Source organism: Citrus clementina, unplaced genomic scaffold, assembly GCF_000493195.1.
Source record: "Citrus clementina cultivar Clemenules unplaced genomic scaffold, Citrus_clementina_v1.0 scaffold_3, whole genome shotgun sequence".
Classification (NCBI taxonomy): Eukaryota; Viridiplantae; Streptophyta; class Magnoliopsida; order Sapindales; family Rutaceae; genus Citrus; species Citrus x clementina.
Genome location: NW_006262339.1, coordinates 6,276,349 through 6,296,713, shown reverse-complemented (window position 1 = coordinate 6,296,713; position 20,365 = coordinate 6,276,349). Strand labels below are relative to the sequence as shown.

Sequence of the window (20,365 nt, the reverse complement as noted above, 5' to 3'; positions counted from 1 at the left end):
TATAGAGTGAACCGAGAAGCCCCTAAAAAATAATAGCCTCATTATCACCGAGTAAGGTACCATCCTTCTATTACAAGAAATTAGTATTATTTTTCAATAAATACTATCACACCATATGATTTTACCGTCATTTTTACACCGTTATGTCACGGATAAGGCTGTTAATCATTTTGCATAAAACTTAAGAGGTTCTCTGATCAGAAGAAGGGGTTTAGATTAATCTAAGGAATGAGTACCAGTACTTTTTTTTTTTTTTTTATCAAGCACTCTTATCTACTGATTCAAATAGGCCATCATTTTCACTGGCCCAGTTCAAGGGAAATTGGGCCCATTGTGATGCTCATGGGGCATTCAAAAGGCCCAAAAAAGTAACCATCAGAATATAGAAAGACCATTACATTCAACTGTGAGTAAAAGACGATTTGAATCATGGGCATTGATTATCCAATCTATTTTTTAACAAGTGATTTCCAGGTGGAAAATTTGAAACAAGGGGAAAAAAAGGGAGGAAAAATGACACCAGAAATTCACCAAAAATGTGGGTCCAGCCATCATGTGATTGATCGAAAGCCAGGACCAGGAAGCTGGTGGTGTAATTGCAAAAACAAGTTTCAGCTTTGAACGCTTATAGAGAGGCTCATTGGCAGTGGCTCGGCCGGTTGGCCCAACCTCTTTTTCACTTTTCATAAAGGAGGGGAAATTGCTAATGAGCTTTCTCATTATTTCTTGGACTTTATGGCCTTCTTTTTTAGGACATAATTGCCCAATGTCACCCTCCTCCTTCTCTAATCCATGCCATGCCATCCACGTGGCATAATCACACTTGTAATCATAGGGGCCCCCGTTCACAAACCCGCATTATATTATTAATTATTATTATTATTTTGGACCACTTGAGAACATGGAAACATTGCTTAATTTGAGCCATACTTGGCCTCTCTAAAAGCTTTAAGCTATGTTGTTGGATAGGCATAAACAGATGTCCAGGCGAAAGAAAGAAAGAAAGAGAGAGCTCTGTGAGTCTGTAATATTATTCCCATTTGGTGAACTACACGTGAAATTGTCATTATGTTGCTCGTAAGTCATAATTATAAATCTTTTTTGTTTTTAACCTCCCACACATAAATTTATAAGTGTTGTATGAATGATATCAAGTTGATTTTCAATCATAAGAAAGTAGTCTAGACAATTAATATACAATGTCCAAATACTGCCTAATTGCAAATTACTCTTTATTTGTACACAACTCACTCAGTTTTTAAGTTTTTAAGTAGATGTGCTAACATTTTATGTTTTCAATGAATCATTTTTATGGATTCCAAGTTGAATGAGACGGTCCAAAGGTATGTTTGTGACTGCTTGTTTATGTTTATATATATATATATATATATATATATATAAGAGCATTTGATAAAGTTATTGAATAAAAACCCTCTTAAGGAGGAAACGCAACAAGGTGCGTATTACATTTTGATTGAAAATGAGAGCATGCATATGGTATATTGACTGAGGTCGCGAAAGACCCTATTAATTTCACTGAGGAAAGGCATCATTAAAAGTTGACGCGATAAAAAGGTTAAAAAATAATAATAATAATAATAAATGCAACTGTGGAATTATACTAATCTAACAAATGAAAATAAGCCATTTATTAAGTGTAATTTTATTTGGCAAAAATGGGCACTCATTACTTAACATGCCTCTAGCTCCTGTTAGTATCAATCGAAGTTGGCATCTCTCTTTCGCTCTGTGTGTGCGTGTGTAACAAAATCATGCACCATGTGTGCGTCAACAACCTTTTTAGATATTCAATATATAATTCACCAAAAAAAAAAAAAAAAAAGTTATTCGGGGGCTGATGAATCATGAGTATACTGCCGGTAAAATTGAAATTATTTGTAATATTTATAATGTTTTTTAAAAGCAAAGGATTAATCACGAAAAAGTTATAGAGGGAGGAAAAAATATATATGTAAACTCAAGTGATTTAAGTGATACTTCGTGACAAAACGATTACATCCGAAACCATTAAAGGGAAGCTCGAGAATCATTAATTTGACATAAAAAAAAAAAAAATGGACTCCTCAACAAACTCACTTATTAAACGTGTAATTACCCACCTTAATTCATCTCAATCTTGCATAAGATCAAAGAAAATCACAAGTGGACTTCAAAACAATAATGTTTTGCACGCCTTTAGTTCGAGACCTATTTTTTCCTACATCTACTTCACATTCTTTGTTTTAAATCATCCATTATTATTTTAATTTTTAACAAAATTTAGTTTCATGACTTACGTATTGAAGAGAAAAATTAAATATTCATTTGATTCCAATCAGAGTGAAAAATGTTTTAAATATGAATGGAGGAGTGTTAAATAAAATTTAGAACGACTCCAACATGATAAACTGTGATTATGATACCTTACAATGTAGGCATCATTAGATAATCACATTTCATTAATTTTTGTTGACTTTTTGACTAAAATATGGCCCCCAAATTGGAGGACACAATACTTTTAAGGTATCATAGTCAAACTCTAACCTAATCGGCCTAAATTTAATTTGATCTCAAAATTTGAAATAACCTATTTCATACATCATTATCACTATTTGAAATAAAGTGTGTAAATTTGATAGATTTGGTTTCCCACTTAAATTTTTTTTAATTATATTTAAATTTATTTCAATGATTTTAATGACCTACTTTTTGAGAGGTTCTCGTTATATTGTATTTTCACTTATATAAAATACAAATTACGTGGCTCTTTTTTTTTTTTTAATTCATCATGATGCCCCATCAGTTATTACTGGTTTCTTTACCTTATAATAAATTCCTGTAAATTAATTCTTACCAACTGATCAAATTGTCCTTAATATATCCGATCAAGTAGGGGGGAAAAAAAGCATGAATTGCATATTAAGATGGAAAAAAGGACATCGAGCTTCAAGCAAAAGCTTCGTAAAGAAAGCCAGATTTTTAGTAAGCATTGAAGTTCGGAAATGACAAGCTATGAAGCTTTTCTTCGTTAAAATTGAACCCAGTCACTTAGCACTACAAAAGAATTGATATTTTTCTCCATTGACCGAGAGGGGAATTTTATTAAAAGACTCTTAATCGCTATTGACCTATTGCTCCGTGTTGGCCATTTTTGAGCCATCACAAGCATTTTTATTTTTATTGGTATCGTGCCACGACTAACACCCAAAACAAAAGAAAGAGTCTAATTAGGACTTTAACTAAAACTTTCAGTACAGAGATTTAGTTTTATAACTCATACATTATTGGAGAATTAGATTTTACTTAATTGAAATTCCAAATTAAGATGCTCCGTGGAATCTTATGAATTAATGGAAATAAATCACGAGTCTAACCACTTTCATTTAACCTTTTAATAATCCAAATTTGAATGTCAATAAGAGCGAAAAAAAAGCCTCTTAGTATTTTTGTTAGTCCAACTGTCCCAAGAGTTCAAATTATGCGTACAGTTAACAGTATAAAGTGGATGACAGTTGTGACTTTGCGTTGTGGCTATTGCCTCACAAGACGATTGACTCATCAGACATCAAAATCGACCACTAACCTCCAATTAATATTTTAATAATCATATCCTCAATTTTAGATGCTTAACCCTCGGTGGAAAAGGACAGTACATTTTCAAAAAACCAAGCCACAGCAATTTCTGAATCTTCACACCATTTTCCTCTCCCACCACTTTTTTTGCCCCCCTAATGTTCGATCAGTGTGAAGTTTTAACTCATGAATCTTCTCAATCAAGCAATTGACTACAATGGATTGACTAAAGATGACATATCTTAAAGCAAGCAGCCAAGCATGCTGAAACTGAAAATTGAGGCAGTTTTTAGATTTTGAATTAGGATTCTTCAAATGGATCGGCTCAATTTAAATTATTTTTTTTGAATTATTTATAATGATTTTTGACAAGATTTATTAAATCATAAAGCATAACTAACTATCATCTATCAAGATTTATTGAATTGCAAAATATAACTATCATCTAATTTTGGGAACCATACACTAATTTCGTGATAATCCGCTTCGCTTTCAATACCCTTATATATATATATATAGTGACACATATTTTGATAAATTTTAAAAAAGTGACACATTTTTAAAAAATACTCGAACAGATGATAGTCTGTTAACTTTATCGTTAATTTTAACGAGAACAACAAATTAATTATAAAATAACTTTTTTGCCCCTATAATAGCTAGAAAATGATATTTCTATTCTTACAATTAGTTGCAAAATATAATTTTGCCCATACTCAATTAATTTCTATTTTTAAATAAAAAAATTATAAAAAATTGCATCTAAGTGCAATTAATGGGCCTTTTTTTTGTTAAATCATACATTTAAAAAAAATCTTGTTGAATCAAACAAAATTTTCTTATTAAATTTAACTGCAAAGTTTGATTCTACAAGAATTTTTTTTAAAAAAAAAGATTTGTTTGATTTAACAAAAAAATTGTTAATTAACTTAGATGTAATTTTTTAATAATTTTTCTATTTAAAAAATAAAAAATAATTAAGAAGGGACAAAAATATATTTTGTAACTAATTTCACGGATAGAAATGTCATTTTAGAGCTACTCTAGGGGCACAAAAGTTATTCTATAATTAATTTTAAGGGCAAAGTGTTATTTTGTAATTAATTTACTCTTCTAGTTAAAGTTAACGGCAAAATTAACGGATTGTCACTTACTCGAGTATTTTTAAAAAATGTATCACCTTTTTTAAATTTATCAAAATATGTGTCACTCAAAAGTAATTAACATATATATATAGAGTGATGATAGAGCCACAAACTCTTGTACAAACTTATCTTGTACAAATTGATGTGGCATTAATTCATTGGTTGAATGACAATACAAAATAACAAGAATAAATTATGTGGGCCAAGAGATATTTAATTCAACCAATGAATTAATGCCACGTCAGTTTGTACAAGAAAAGTTTGTACAAGAGTTTGTGGCTGTATCATTACTCATATATATATATACAATTCATATTTGCACATGAACATATGACGCATATTAGTAGGGTCATAATTAGGTCTGCAATTATGTATTATTTGTAGTCAAGAAAAAGATAATTGCCTCTAATCTCATATATATTTGCATCCCTTTCAAAACATATATAGCAACATTTTAACAATTGTTTCCCTTGTACATTTGGGATTAGATTTTCTCCTCATTTAAAAATAAACCTCTTATTCATTATTAAATTTCGATTGAACTAAAGTCCACATCAAAATAAGTTGTGACAAGCGTCTGATAACGCTATCAATAGACTCACAAGATAATATTCAAAATTTTGATGCTTTGATTTTTTGAATATATGTACTTTTTGACAGTTGATTATTTAAGGGATTCGTAAAATTGCCATTATTTAATTTCTTATGGAAGTTCCTCTTTTATAATTATTTTACCTCCAAAGTCCGGGGGGGACCGCAGACGGGTTAAAGTAATGAAATTGACTGCTGTAAAAGTAAAATGGAGCGGAAAATATGGATCGGAAGACAAACAGTTTGACTCTTGGTTTTATTTACCTCTGCCTATGCCACCTACTCTTGAGGCTCTTTCTAAAAGGAAATAAAATCTTCTTTTTTAATTTTTATTTAAAACATGGAAAAATAAATTGTAAATAATACAAAATAGAGAAAGGCCAAAAAAAAAAAAAAAAAGAAAAGAGAAAAAAATCAGAAAGGCTTTGATTGAATGAAAATGGCAATTGGTGAACTTTTTCAAGGCAATTCTCCTGCATGTCTTGGTCAACACATATCTCACAGACCCAGAACAGAACTTCTTGTGGGAATACATTAAATTCCTAGGTTGCCCTTTTATGTCCACATTCTTAATAAACCCACATGAAGAACAAGTCACAATTGGAAACCTCAATTTAATGTATTGTATTTGTATACTTGCACAGTCGGAGTGAGAGAAAATAATTATAAAAAGTAGAATGAAAAGAAAAGAGCCCCCCTCTAATAATAAAATAATAGAAAACATAAACAGAAAAAATTATTAAAAAATTAAAAAAAAGGGGAAGCTACAGACAAGAGAAGCCCTTCCCCACAACAAAGACCCCAACAGCACAAAAGAGAAAAAAAGAAGGGGCAGGAACATGAAAGTGATACCAAAACTAGAACTAACTTTTGAAGCGCGTGCGCCTCACTCCCCAATCGCCTGCCAGTGACAGCCAATCTCATGTTGGTGTTTTCGTACGTGGGACTGTGGTGTTTGCCATACTGTATTTGTTTCCATCCACAGTCGCCCTCTATGTTCCCCACGCGCACATAACTGGAGCGTGTTCCAACTACTTTGAACTGAAACAATCACCAGTTTGCCAGTAACAGCACTCAGTGTTCTATTTTTCTCTTTGTCTCTCTCTCTCTCTCTCTCTCTCTCTCTCTCTCTCACTCATTTTTTCTCTCTTTGAAATTTTATCTCAGGCCATTCAACTCATCACTGAGACCAAAACTACACCCTCACCCAACTAAAAAATTACAACTTGGGTCATGGGTATTCGCCGGAAAATGAAATTCCGGCCGAATGAAACTACTCAGACGTCGTCGTTTCATTTCACTCACTCATGACTACGGAAACAAAAAACTGACCTTGAACTCCCTGAAAAAGCACTAATTTTGTGAGCGAGTCAAAGTTTTTTATTTCCTTGCATTTACCCCCCCTAACAATGGCAACCGCCAACACTACTCAAACACAAGCGGTGGACTCACTGTCTTCGGACGAGCTGACAGCGAAGGCTGTGCACAAGAGATACGAAGGGCTAGTGATGGTTCGAACGAAGGCCATAAAAGGCAAAGGAGCCTGGTACTGGGCTCACCTCGAACCCATGCTGATTCACAACGCTGACACTGGTCTCCCAAAAGCAGTGAAGCTAAGATGTTCCTTATGCGACGCCGTCTTCTCAGCTTCAAACCCGTCCCGCACTGCCTCCGAGCATCTCAAGCGAGGCACCTGCCCGAACTTCAATTCTTTAGCCAAACCCATTTCGTCCATCTCTCCGTCGTCGGCTAGTCTTCCGTCACCGTCGAGTCATAACCGCAAACGCAGCAGCTCGTCTTCAGTTCTTGAAGTGAGCAAAGCTGGTGTTGGTGTTGGCTCATCGTCGACTTCTTATCAAGCAACCCCGCTGGCTATAGTGGATCCGTCAAGATTTCAAGAACTGGCGACTACAGCTGTCTCAGCGAGTGTTGCGGGTTCTTATTTGCCAGGCCAGCAGCATTTGGTTTTATCTGGAGGGAAAGAAGATTTAGGAGCTTTGGCTATGTTGGAAGATAGTGTTAAAAGGTTAAAGAGTCCAAAAACTTCGCCTGGACCAGCTTTGAGCAAGAGCCAGATTGATTCTGCTCTTGATTTTCTTGCTGATTGGGTGTATGAGTCATGTGGGTCTGTTTCTTTTTCAAGCTTGGAGCATCCAAAGTTTAGAGCTTTTTTAAATCAAGTTGGGTTGCCAGCGTTTTCAAGAAGGGAGTTTGTTGGTTCAAGATTGGATTTAAAGTTTGAGGAAGTGAGAGCCGAGTCTGAGGCAAGGATTAGAGATGCTATGTTTTTTCAAGTATCTTCTGATGGTTGGAAAGCCAAGGGTTTTGGTGAAGATAATTTGGTGAATTTGACTGTGAATTTGCCTAATGGTACTAGTTTGTACAGGAGGGCTGTGTTTTTTAGTGGTGCTGTGCCTTCTAAGTATGCTGAGGAGATTTTGTGGGAGACAATAACAGGCATTTGTGGGAATGCCGTGCAACAATGTGTAGGGATAGTTGCAGACAAGTTTAAGGCTAAAGCATTGAGGAATTTGGAGAATCAGAATCATTGGATGGTCAATCTTTCTTGTCAGTTCCAAGGCTTCACTACTTTGATCAAGGACTTCAGCAAGGAGCTTCCTTTGTTCAATACTGTAGCAGATAATTGTCTCAAGTTGGCAAATTTCGTGAATAACACGAATCAAATTCGAAATAGCTTTAATAAGTATCATTTGCAAGAGTATGGGCATGGCGGATTTTTGAGGGTGCCTTTGAGGGATTATGAGAAGTTGAATAACTTTGAACCTTATTATACATTGATAGATGATATATTGAACTCGGCTCGAGCACTTCAGTTGGTTGTATTAGACGAATCTTATAAGATGATATTAATGGAAGATCCTCTTGCAAGAGAAGTTGCAGACATGTCGCGAGAAGCACAGTTTTGGAATGAGTTGGAGGCAGTGCACTCACTGGTTAAATTGATCAAAGAAATGGCTCAGGAGATTGAGACAGAAAGGCCACTAGTTGGGCAATGCCTCCCACTCTGGGATGAGCTTAGAACAAAAGTGAAAGATTGGTGTTCAAAATTCCACATTGTGGAAGGACCGGTGGAGAAAGTGATTGAAAAGCGGTTCAAGAAGAACTATCACCCGGCTTGGGCGGCTGCATACATACTTGATCCACTTTATTTGATTAGAGACACTAGCGGGAAGTACCTTCCACCATTCAAGTGCTTGACATCTGAGCAAGAGAAGGATGTTGACAAGCTAATTACCCGGCTTGTTTCAAGGGAGGAGGCTCATATTGCACTAATGGAGCTCATGAAATGGAGAACAGAAGGGCTTGATCCGGTATATGCTCGAGCAGTCCAAATGAAAGAAAGGGACCCCGTCACTGGAAAAATGAGAATTGCAAATCCCCAAAGTAGTAGGCTTGTGTGGGAAACTTATCTTACTGAGTTTAAGTCCCTAGGGAAAGTTGCAGTTAGGCTTATTTTTCTTCATGCATCGTCATGTGGTTTTAAATGCAACTGGTCTTTGTTGAGATGGGTATGTGCCCATGGGCAGTCGAGACTAGGCATGGAGAGGGCTCAGAAGGTAATATTCATTGCAGCTCATTCCAAACTTGAGAGGCGGGATTTTTCCAGTGATGAAGAGAAGGACGCAGAGCTTTTTGCCTTGGCAAATGGTGAGGATGATGTGCTAAATGAGGTTCTTGTTGATACATCCTCAGTGTAACTTCTGTTTTAATTCAATCATTTAGAAATTAAAATTTGTAGGATTTATTTAATTCTTTTCACTATTTTTTCTTTCATTTTTGTACTTCTTTTACTTACTCTTTAGAAGATTTTGGGGCAGTCAGGTCGGAGAAAGAGGGACATGGTTAGGGAATTGAATTTGTATTCCTGCCACTGCTCGTGGTCATCTCTTGAGCAATTAGTCATCCTTCATCCTAGCATGATTTTTGGAGCTTCTCGATATGCTGAAAAGAAAATCTTCTTGTTTGTAAAGATAGAAAGTGGTGCATGAACAGAATTTACAGAACAGGAAGAACGTTGTACAATTTTTGTTTCTCAAGTAATTTGGAAAATTAATAGTATTTACAAAGGGGAAAGTTTTATGATTTCTCTGCTGGGTTTTAGATGATACCCTTCATCTTTTCATGTCTCTGAACACAAAAAATGTTTGTCATTTATCTTCAAGAGAGTCCAAATACTTGTGTCAGTTAACGTGGCTATGTTTTAACTTCTATTCATTATTCTTCTTGCTTGGACTTCCAGTGGGCTTTTGCAGGCAATATTTGCATTCTTAGGCAATCTAAGAGTTTTATTTAATTTGGTTTATGTGCTGCTAAGCTTGGCCATTATAGTCATGACTGACGATTGAGTTCATTCTGAAAGGCATTTAGCTTTCTGTCTGCATAGTTATTCTGAATCAGCTGATAATTCCCCAAAACAAGCTTGTAGAAGTTTATATGTGTGTTGTTTGGATCGTATGCAGCCCCTTCAAGAGAATGACGAGAGGTGTTTGCTGGAAAATCATGCTCAAGATTTTCTTTTCTACTAGAATTTGATGTCTTATGCTAGTTCATATTCCTATTTAGAGGATCTGAGCTGCTAAAGTATCATTCAGTTCCAATTATAGATTCTGTGTTCTCCATTCCAGAACAAGTAAAGCTTCCATGAACTTTGCTGTCTCTGCTTCTAGCAAAACCAGGTTAAGTGTTTTGTCCCTTGTGTGTGTACTTTAGTTTCATGTTTTATCAATGATTATCCTTTAAACTCTCTTCTAAGTTAGGAACCAAACCAAACTCAAAGTGAACCTTCCCCTTTTTAGTGTTTAATTATTTATTACTTTGCATGATCTATAGTTAAATCGATATTTCAGTTTTCACGCTGGAGTTTTGTGTTTGACCTCAAACTTTTAGTTCCCTAAAAGAAGATAAATTTGTGTTTGACTAAGATCTTGGTCTAGATGTGGCTTAAAATCAATTATGGTCAGTGAAGTTGAGGAATGAGATGAATATATATAATTACTCTATTTAATCTTTTCTATGACAGAAAGATATGACAATGATATTGTTGGCTCAGGAAGGCCACCATAACATGGTCAATTGTTTGGCATTGTTGGAGCATGATTAAAGAGGAGTTTGCAAAAAGGATCCTAGGACTTGAAAGATTTAATGGCAGTGAGGTGTCTTTTTGCAAGATGCCACAGGTTGCTTGCTTGAGCCAGTTGGATGGATGGCAAGCTGTGTTTGGCTTTACGGGTCAACAACCTTAGAGGAAGCTGAGATGCACTTCTAACAGTATGTTTTTGAGTTTTTCAATCCATATCTGCTGGTTTTTGTGCCTTTGAGAGAGTGGAGCCCCACCACATGATGCAAGTGCAAGTCTTTTTCCAAGCTTTGGTGGTTTGTCAAGGGGAGATATCAAATCATTTTTGTGGTGGTAACTTCTCTTTTAAACATTCCAAAGCTCATGACGTTCATGCAGAGTCATTGGATTGATGCCCCCCATGATTGTGAGAAAGGGTCTCAAGAGGTCCCAAATTAAGCAATTTTGTCGGCATGAAGCAGCACATAAAATGCTCGGGAGTGATCCTGCAACTGACAGATTTTTCTATTTGACATTTATGTAACTCTCCAATAATAACCTTGCCGTTGGTTACTCGCATGTTGGTATTTGTTAACTAACATTCGTATGAAGCTTTGTTGTAAATTGTAACGTATCTGTTACTATGTTTTGAGAATACAAATTTTTTAATGCATACACGGTTAAAATATTGTGAACGTACATCAGTTTGTTTTGAACTTTGTCATACATCTTTCTGGCTTGTCCCGATAAGAATCATTCCCTTGAACTGGCCTTCAAACATTAGCTGTTCTGCACTTGGTAGATTGAAATAAAGGACCACAGCTTAAATATTTTTATTATGTTTGAATTTCTGCAAGCATAAACCCAACAATAGGAAGTAGGTGTTTTAGTTGACAATATGCATTAATTTTCAATTGAATTTGGTATCAATTGTACCCCAAAACTTTTGAATGGTAGATGCTTGAAACTTTTCCACATATTTCACCATTTTTAGCATTGCATTCATACTACAATCTTTATTTAACTTTATTGTAAGCAACCCATTCCCCTTTGCTGTACAAACATCCCAATTCTGATAAGTTACAAGACTTTGAAAATGGTATGGGTGCAAACTGCTAGTATTGAATGTCAATGGTAATTAGTGCAACATAATGACCCATTCCTTGCATGATTTTCATGAACTTACTCATTGATAAACAAGGGAAGGATTACACAGATTGAGTAAAAAGAGGGGAAAAGAAAAGGAAAAATAAAACCGGACAGGACGTTGCTACCGCCTGAGTTGAAGGCAAAAGAGTCTAAAAGGAGTCATTTGACAATGGCCGGTCATCAACCCATTTACTGGAAGCCCTCCAATTGAGGAAACCAATTGAATTACATTTTCTTCTTCTTCTTCTTCTTTTCGGCATCTTTTCATGGTAAATTAATTGCGGATTTGTCAACAAAAACTATCTAAAGTTCCAAACCCATATAATTTTTACCCAATCACCCACCCACCTCCACAAACTCTTTAAAGGTGAAAACTGAAGAAATGATGCAGGCTTTTTTTTAACTTTTTGGTGAGTGGTGAAATGAGTACAGTATTATTTTGGCACATTGGGGAGGGGTCTTGTAATGACTCATTTAGTGGAGAGACAGAAACTCTTGTCGGCAATGCTCACAAACAATGACTTCTCAACAAACTTAAAGAAGCTCTTTTACTCGTATCATATGGTATGCTTAAACTTGATGCTTCACTCGCTCCACTCATTTCTTTTCGGTTAAAGGGAAAGGATATATATAATCATGAGTATAGGACGACACTGTCTCTTTATACAAGAATCTTTCCCCCTTCCGATGCAAATCTCATTATTCCATTTCCATTTCATTTCTCTTTTTAAGCGTTTATTTATCCCAGTTTTTGGGTGATCAAGAGATATTGATTTTTTTTTGCAAATATTTAAAAATAAATTCAATGTATTTCTTGCTTGGATATCTTGTAGTGTGCCATCTACGAACATGATAGTTTATTTTTATGAACTTCCAAAACCTTGAAAAAAAAGAAGAAGTTACCAATGGTACATTGAAATGATATTGACAATGCAAAATCAGAGAAGGTGAAAAATTTCTCTGGGTGTTGACTCTGCAAAATTTACAAGATTGAAGGCTTTGCACTAAATAGATAGCACCTATCATGTTCTGACCTAAATTAACATTATGAGCTTATTGCCTCCACATCTTTATGAAATGTCAATATTTTGAATCTGTATATTATAATGATTCACATTTTTAGACTTTAGTAGTGATGACTGTGGGCCAAGTATAACAATTTCAGGATTTTAAATTCTCAAATTGCATGCTTCCCTAGTGAGTGAATCGGGTAGCATCCTTTGAAAAATGTTAGGTCCATAGATTATGCCAAATTTGGATAGGGTAATTTTATTGGCAAGTTTTTATGTTTTTTAATTATTAACTCATCGCATTCATTAACGTTCGAACCCAAAACTTATGCTCTGAGAAGGCTACTCGCTATTATAAGAACTAGATCTAATTAACTTCTTGAATAGAATCATATTGTATATACTTGAAACCAATATATATATACACACACTCATTCTCGAAAATTACTGGTGTTATCTTCTTAATTAATAAATTCATTAATGAATAATAATATCTACAATTAAAAATCTACTAGAGTCTTGTTTGAGATTGAGGTGTTATAACTTTTAAAATACATGTATTGTGGAAAAAAATTATAACTATAAAATAAAAGTTAATAGTATATAGTAAACACAATTTTTAAATAATAATTTTGATAAAATTATTAAATATATAATAAATTTTTCATCATACAAGTAAAAAATTATATCAACATAGATTTTAAATACAGCAGCTAATGTTTATCAAACACTTTAGTGCTGTAACTTTTAAACTACAGCTGTCCAATCTTAATCTCAAACAGCACTTAAACCTACCAAATCAAATTGTAATGGTTTATTTTATATATGTGAGCACATACTAAATTGGATACACATGTATTCAAATATTTCAATCAGAATCTAATTTCAATCCCAAACAACACCTAAACCTACCAAATCAAATTGTAATGGCTTATTGTATATGTGAGCACATACTAAATTGGATACACATGTATCTAAATATTTCAATCAGAATCAACTTCTATTGTATAGAAGGATTTAAAATCTTGCAAAACCTCTTAAGGCTTGGTTGAGATTGCTTTTGGGAGAGTGAAAAGTGAGTTTGAAAAATTAAAAATTAATTTTGGTATTTGATTATTTTTTTTTAAAATTACTTTTGGCAAAATCACCCAATTCTACAAGACATTTCAAAATCTGATTTTCAACATCACTTTTATACTTAACAATTTTGTATATATCCTCATATATATTATGAAAATATAAAATTATCCTTATTAATTAGCAAATAAAATCACTAACTTTAAAGAAATTATTATTATTATTACTACTAATTATATTGAGATAAAAAAATAAAAAATATTTATTTTAGTTATCAATTTATAAATATTTAAATAAAATTTATTCTAACATTATATCAAATCCAGTCATTTATATTGTTAATTTGTTATAATAATTTAACAGTAACATTTATCAAACACAATCGAATATTTTTAAAACTTAGTGCTTTTAAAAATAACTTTTATCAAACATTTAACTGATTATTTTTAAGTTAATTGTTTTTACAATATAATTTATAATAATTATTTTAAAAGTTACAGACGAAACCGGCCTTTTGTGTTATAGAAAAAAATTAACCTTCATCAATAAACTATTTTACTTTATGACTATGATGAATCATGGACCACCAAATAACTTTTGTTAAAGAGTTGTCTCAGCTTCTTGGAGTTACGCTCACAAAGGTACCTCTAAAATACCTTTATTTCGAAAAAAAAAGAAGAAGGAAAGATACGCTCTACTTTAATCAATTTTCACTATTCTTCTCACCGTGTCTTATTTAGAGTAATTTCGGAATGCTGCCAAAAAGTCCCCCTTCTTTATGATTTTTTTTCCCCGCCAACTTTTAGCTCTAAGCCCCGGCTTGGTTTATTTATTTAGATATCCTTATGACATTATTTATATATATTTATTTGTAGTCCTTACTATATAATAAATTTATGGTTGTTTTCCGTTACTTCACATTTTACTTTAATCGGATTTTCTTTTGCACTTTTTATTCATCGCCTTTCTCTCTCTATCAATTTCTTTTTCTTGCATATACATGTCATTAAGTCATTGATAGGGTAAAGCTGAATCGCTAGGATATGAAACTTTATGAATACTTTTCTCTTAATTGTTAGTACACATTAATCTTAAATTATATATAGACATGACTCAAAACGAGTCTAAACATTTAGACTGCAACATTATCAATAGTTATATAACCAAACGTAGACACACATGTTACTTGAATTTGAAAAAGTAAAAATATATAAATATATATAGCTGTATTTTTCTTTGAAAAGGTTAAAGATGAGATGAGTCCATATTCAAGTTAGCCATCATAACACTTTAGAAAGCTCCTATCAATCAAAATACCCCCAAAAATTTGAAGAAGAAGGTCAAACACTCATGCATCGCTTCTACAATATTTGCAGGAAAAATTTGTTGTCGGAATGTCAAATGACTTGTTTTAATACCTTACACTAAAAGCCACTTTACTCGGTTTCTATTTTGAAGCCATTAGCATAGAGTCGTGTCCAATTTCAATCATACAAGCTAATTTTGAAAAACACAGTTAGGTAAGAAAAACGTAAAATGGAATGAAAGATTAAGATAAATCGAAAGAAGCAGGTGGCTGAGGGACCGATGGACAACAACAACAACAACAATGGTACTGCACAAATTACGGTACCGAATAATCGAGCACGTGTCAGACTCATGGTCTCTGTGTGATTCATACGTACGGTAGCCAGGCCCATCACATATTTTGAAACCATATGATATACAGATCGATTGGTCATTGTCATATAATCAAGGCCGCCCAACGAATCAGACCGACAGGCTCTATCCCGAAAACGACAACGCGTACGGTCCAGATGTAATGTACAAGAACTCCACTGTCGGCAGAGGGCATCGTATGAAACGCGAGGCAGAAAATACGGGAGAGAAGACGACACCGTTTGGTTTGACTTTTTTGTCCTTGTTGTCCCCGAGCCGAATAAAAATTCTTCGCTTGGGGTTGGCATCAACGTCATGCCTTTATCGTTAACCAATGTTCCAATCCAGATCCAGTCACAGGCCAGGCGAGTAAGCTGTAGGCGACTGGGACTGCGCGATATTCTTCTGGTCACGTGGTCAGCCTACTGTGCAACTTCTAGTTTATAATGAGGATTCATATTTCATGGGATGGGATCTGATTGGTCAATGTCCGTACCGACGGCCTGTCACTTTCTTGTCATCTGACGTCACCTCAGTATCCCTGTTCCCTTTTAGTTCATTTTTCAATCCACCCTAGTACTGACTCCCCTCCCTCCCTCCCCGTAGCTTTATAAATCATGGGGGGACGCCACCAACCCAGTGAAAAATAACAATAATAATCCATAACTTTTCCTAATCTTTAGATCATCTCCTGACTCTCTCCAAAAAAAAAAAAAAAAAATTCATCTCCTGACTGTAATTTTTCTAATATATATATATATGGGAGAAACCTGTATTTCAACTGTGGTACTGTATCACAGTTGCATCCAACTGTTGAATATCAATAGACTCCACCAATTTAAGTGCATCTAGCAGCTGGATGTAACTATGGTACGGTACCACAGTTGCACCGTAGCCTGATCCATATATATATATATATGATTTTGATTTAAGAAATTTTAAGGCTGAGATTTACTTTATCTATAATTTTCTTTTAATTTTAAAATTTCTAGAAACTACTATCTAATCAAAGTTAACTCCATATCAATATCTTCTTTATCTTCTTTCTTTTAAGCAATAAACTTAAAAAAAAAAACAGAAAGGTTTGACACAAAATTAGGTCTATTTTTTTTTCTCTTTTTTGTAATTTTTTTATAGTAGTGCTACACATCTCAAATTTTTTATCCTAAAAAATTATCCCAAATGATGTGTCATTAATTGAGTGATTGATAATTCTTTATAAGATCCAAGTGAATTAATTATATTATCTCATCAACTAATTGATAAATGACACATTATTTGGGATAGCTTTTTAAGATAAAAAATTTAGAATGTATAGCATTACTCATTTTCTTAAAATCATCTTGGTATCTTTAATAATATCAGAGTTAAATCAAATTTTGAATCTTTTCTCCCCTTTTTTCTTATTGATAAATCTTTTGGTAATTTTCTCATCTCGGGATTTAACTGGGCAGTCCCTTAAACAATTGTTATGATAGTGACAGCGTGGAGGAGCATTTTGCATTATGCAATGATAATTCACGTGATCGAACAGTCTGAGGCACGTGCCAGGACTAGACAAAGGCAGCAGCTGGGATCTCCTGCGACGACACTACTGATAGCACAATGTGGGAGTTAGTTATTGGCAGCTTTCTTTTCTTTTTCTCTTTTCTCTTTTCTCTCTCTCTCTCAGTCATTTAATTTTTTTTTTTTAAATAATTAAAGAGCTTCAGTTAAAACAGAGCTGTCACAGACAACGAATGGAATCATTGCTGCCATTTTCTCCACTTATTAACTTCGTCTGATTAGTCACACTATAAATTAATTCTTAATCATCTGCTCGTGGTCCATAATTACTTAATCTTGCAACATAATTTATATTAAACAAGACCAATAATTTACATTTTCCTACGCTTGATTGTTGGTAACGGTCCACAACATTTCAATAGCAAAAAAGTTTATTTAATGTTAGGGTCAGTAGTGGTTTATGAATTTTTTTAAGGGGCAATGTTTGAAAAATGTGGTCGGTCTTGCCTTTTCTGGCCCTGTGGAGCAATTGCAGTTCTCCAATTAGCGTATTGTGATTGAGCAACGCCTTTTCTTTATTTCTTTTTTTTTTTCTTCCTCAACCTTTTCAAGTAGTCAATAGAGCTTTGATTTAATTATTCGTTTCTTTCATGAGTATAATTACTTGTATTGGTGCAATGGTGCTTAGGTATACTTGTAATATTATACTTTAATATGGGCACCAAAGACTTTGATGAACAAGATGATTGAGAGATTATAATTGTCATTTTATAGTGTGGCTGTCCCATATCCCTAAAGTATTGCTTTTAATCACTGTATAATTACTGTATAAAATCTACCAAATGGGATTTGGTGGGTATGTACCCAAGTTCATTGAATTGCTTATGGCAGAAGGTTTTTAATTGCATTGGCTAAGCGTTTTTTTAATCATTCCATTCAAATAATTACATAATCTAATTTTCCTAATTTTCTTCCATGCTGTCTCATTTAGGAGCGTGTTGCAAATGACAAGACATAACCATGGAAAAAGGTATGAGTATTGGGGGGATTTTAAATGAGAAAAAGTATTATTGTTGTTGTTAGAAGTGATGTATTTAGTTAACCAACATTAGATACTTTAAAACTCTTCATCATTCATTGCTTTTTTTTTTTTCATATTATATTATAAGAAATGTTAAAAAGAAAGATTAGAGTACAAGCAACATGAAACGACAACATTTATATGAAAATTCTATTGAATATCTAATAATGAAAGAATAATTCGAATGAGTTTTAAAATAATGATAATTATTGCATTTGTTGATTTCAAATGTCTTTATTTTTTTTATTTTTTGGGAATATTATACAGTGTATCTTTTTTCAGTATGAGTTTAAAAATCTTGTTAATTAAAAAATAATAATGATATGAAAAATACGCCGTTGATTGGGGACTAATTTGGCTTCTCAAGATTTCTCTTTTGAAGGCAGATACACAAGAATTTAGTTGGTATGTGGGGAAACAAATAAAGTATGGGACAAGTGATTTAAAGGGGAGATCAAATAAAGCAAGGGACAAAGAATTGGAGTCAAGAACATGATAATGGTTGTTTGTGCATTAAAAGAGGGAAAGGATAAAAGAAAAGTGAAATTTTCTGGTTTCTATCATACATCAGATTTTGAATGATGAATTTGGAATCTGGACAAAATGTGCATCATATGGTCCAAATTCCTCAATCATGAGTGCACTTTTGAAAGTAAAATAACCAATTAGGCTCCCATCCTCACACCTTTGTTTCTAAGAGCATGTCTAAAAAAAAAATGTCAACTGAAATTTCAATTTGACAGGTGTTGTTCCATATAATGTAATTTGGGTTGGCCTCCTGAGATGAGATGGGTTTCACAGCACCGGAAGTGGAGGGAAGGACGTTTAATTCAAGTCCAACAAGGACATACGCAACCCACTATTCAAACCCTTGTTGGTGACCCATAACCCATTATATTTATCCGTTAATAAGAGCTGTGCAATGTACCGTCCCTATACTTACGGCACATTTTAAGATGGGCTTACCACATTCTCCATTAGAAACTTATATCACACTACTACTACTAACAATAATAATAACATTCTCATTTTAAAAAAAATGAGGATGTCACTAATTAAAAAATATATAAATTTTTTTATATATTAATAGATAAAAAATACAATATTTAATAGTTAAAAATATATATGTATATTTTTTAAATTTTAATAACATCTTCATTTTGTTAAAGTGAAAATATTCTTAACACGTACGTGCGTGCGTGCGCGCACGCACGCACATATAGTTTTTCTCTTATACGGACAAGAAAATACAGAGTAAATCTGCATGGAATTCGCATTTAAGCATCTTCACCTGAGAATTATTATTTGTGTGTGTAGTTGTTATCTAATAAGAAATTCCTAAGTTCTTAAAATAAGAGATAAACTAAAAGACAAATAAAACACACACTTCAATAGTATCGATAAGTAGCTTATTGGTACTATTTAAGTGTGTGTTTTTCTTTCTTTTAGCTTGTCCATTACTTAATAAATTAAGGAATCTCTAATTGAATAACAATAATAACAACAACAACAATTTTCTAATGAGGGATCCATTAAGTTATTAAAGTACGTATGGATAAGTTAAAAGATATGACAAACATATATTTCAAAACAATGCACTAGAGTGTGAGTTTTGCTTATCTTTTAGTTTATCTCTTATTTTAATAACTTTAAGTGGCAATTTAGGTTAAGATTCATTCATTCAAATCAATTCAATGCAAATTAAATGGGTTTTAGTTTGAAAAAACTGATTCATTTAATAAGTGGATGAAAATAAACAAATTGAATCTAGATTTGAGGATATTATTCATTTAGAATTCATTTAATAAATGGGTCATAAAGGAATCAACCACAATCTATTCATTTAAAATTTGTTTATTATTCATTTAATTAAATTATTTTTTATCCTTAAATTTTATGAAAAACATTTAAAGTTTGAAGACTAATTTATTAATCAGCAATGATAATAAGACAAAATATATTAGTGAAAACAAAAATTAGGGAATAACGGCCTTAGATTTTTTAAGTCATCGAGCCTAAAGTCTCTCCTCTTAGATTCTGGGTGCCCAAACAATCTCTTCTCTAATCCTTGTCTTCTTGGTGCCTCAAGACTTTCCAGTTTCCACTAGCCTAAGTCGCTACTCAAATACAAATGAATGCTTTATTGGTCGCATCTGATATTCAATAGCCGAAAATCTCTCAGCTCAAGTTCTTGAACTGGTCGTCACCAAGATGGGTTTTGTTTGATCCCTTGTCATTTTCTTCCAATTAGCAATGAATTGGTTCAAAGCTTTTGTAAGAATTTGAAATAGATTTTGAGTTTGTTATCGTTTAATTTTTGTCGATCAAAGAGATGAACACGCTTTAATTATTTTTATTTGTATTTAAAGAATTTGTAATTTGGTGTGTGGATGACTATACATCTTAATCTTATATTATAGTTTGAACTGTTTATATTTTGTAGGATGTTAAATTTTTTATCTTTTATCTTTTATATTTTATTTTATTTTTTTATTAA

At 33.3% G+C, this 20,365-nt stretch overlaps 1 protein-coding gene across 9 annotated transcripts; it reads left to right on the top strand.

Moving 5' to 3' along the window:
* Window positions 1–6,417: 6,417 nt before the first annotated feature.
* On the top strand, window positions 6,418–11,079 carry LOC18045815. Of its 9 annotated transcripts, none has more exons than XR_002906644.1 (3): window positions 6,418–9,001; window positions 9,791–10,006; window positions 10,385–11,079. XR_002906644.1 is itself a non-coding variant. In XM_024189384.1 (2 exons), the coding sequence occupies exons 1-2, from the start codon at window positions 6,719–6,721 to the stop codon at window positions 9,854–9,856; spliced, it is 2,349 nt and encodes a 782-aa protein (XP_024045152.1). In that variant the 5' UTR covers window positions 6,418–6,718; the 3' UTR covers window positions 9,857–10,217. The 9 variants fall into 9 exon arrangements, 6 of the variants coding, with proteins under 6 accessions (XP_024045152.1, XP_024045156.1, XP_006440421.1 ...); XR_002906643.1 differs by having other exon boundaries at window positions 10,381–11,079; XR_002906642.1 differs by having other exon boundaries at window positions 10,351–11,079.
* The last annotated feature ends 9,286 nt before the right edge of the window (window positions 11,080–20,365 follow it).

Excerpts from the sequence above, each read along its gene's own strand:
- LOC18045815 (XM_006440358.2), top strand. The coding sequence starts at position 6,719 with ATGGCAACCGCCAACACTACTCAAACACAAGCGGTGGACTCACTGTCT. Across the intron at positions 8,979-9,152 it reads GCTTTTTGCCTTGGCAAATG|GTCGGAGAAAGAGGGACATG; the intron begins GTGAGGATGATG and ends TGGGGCAGTCAG.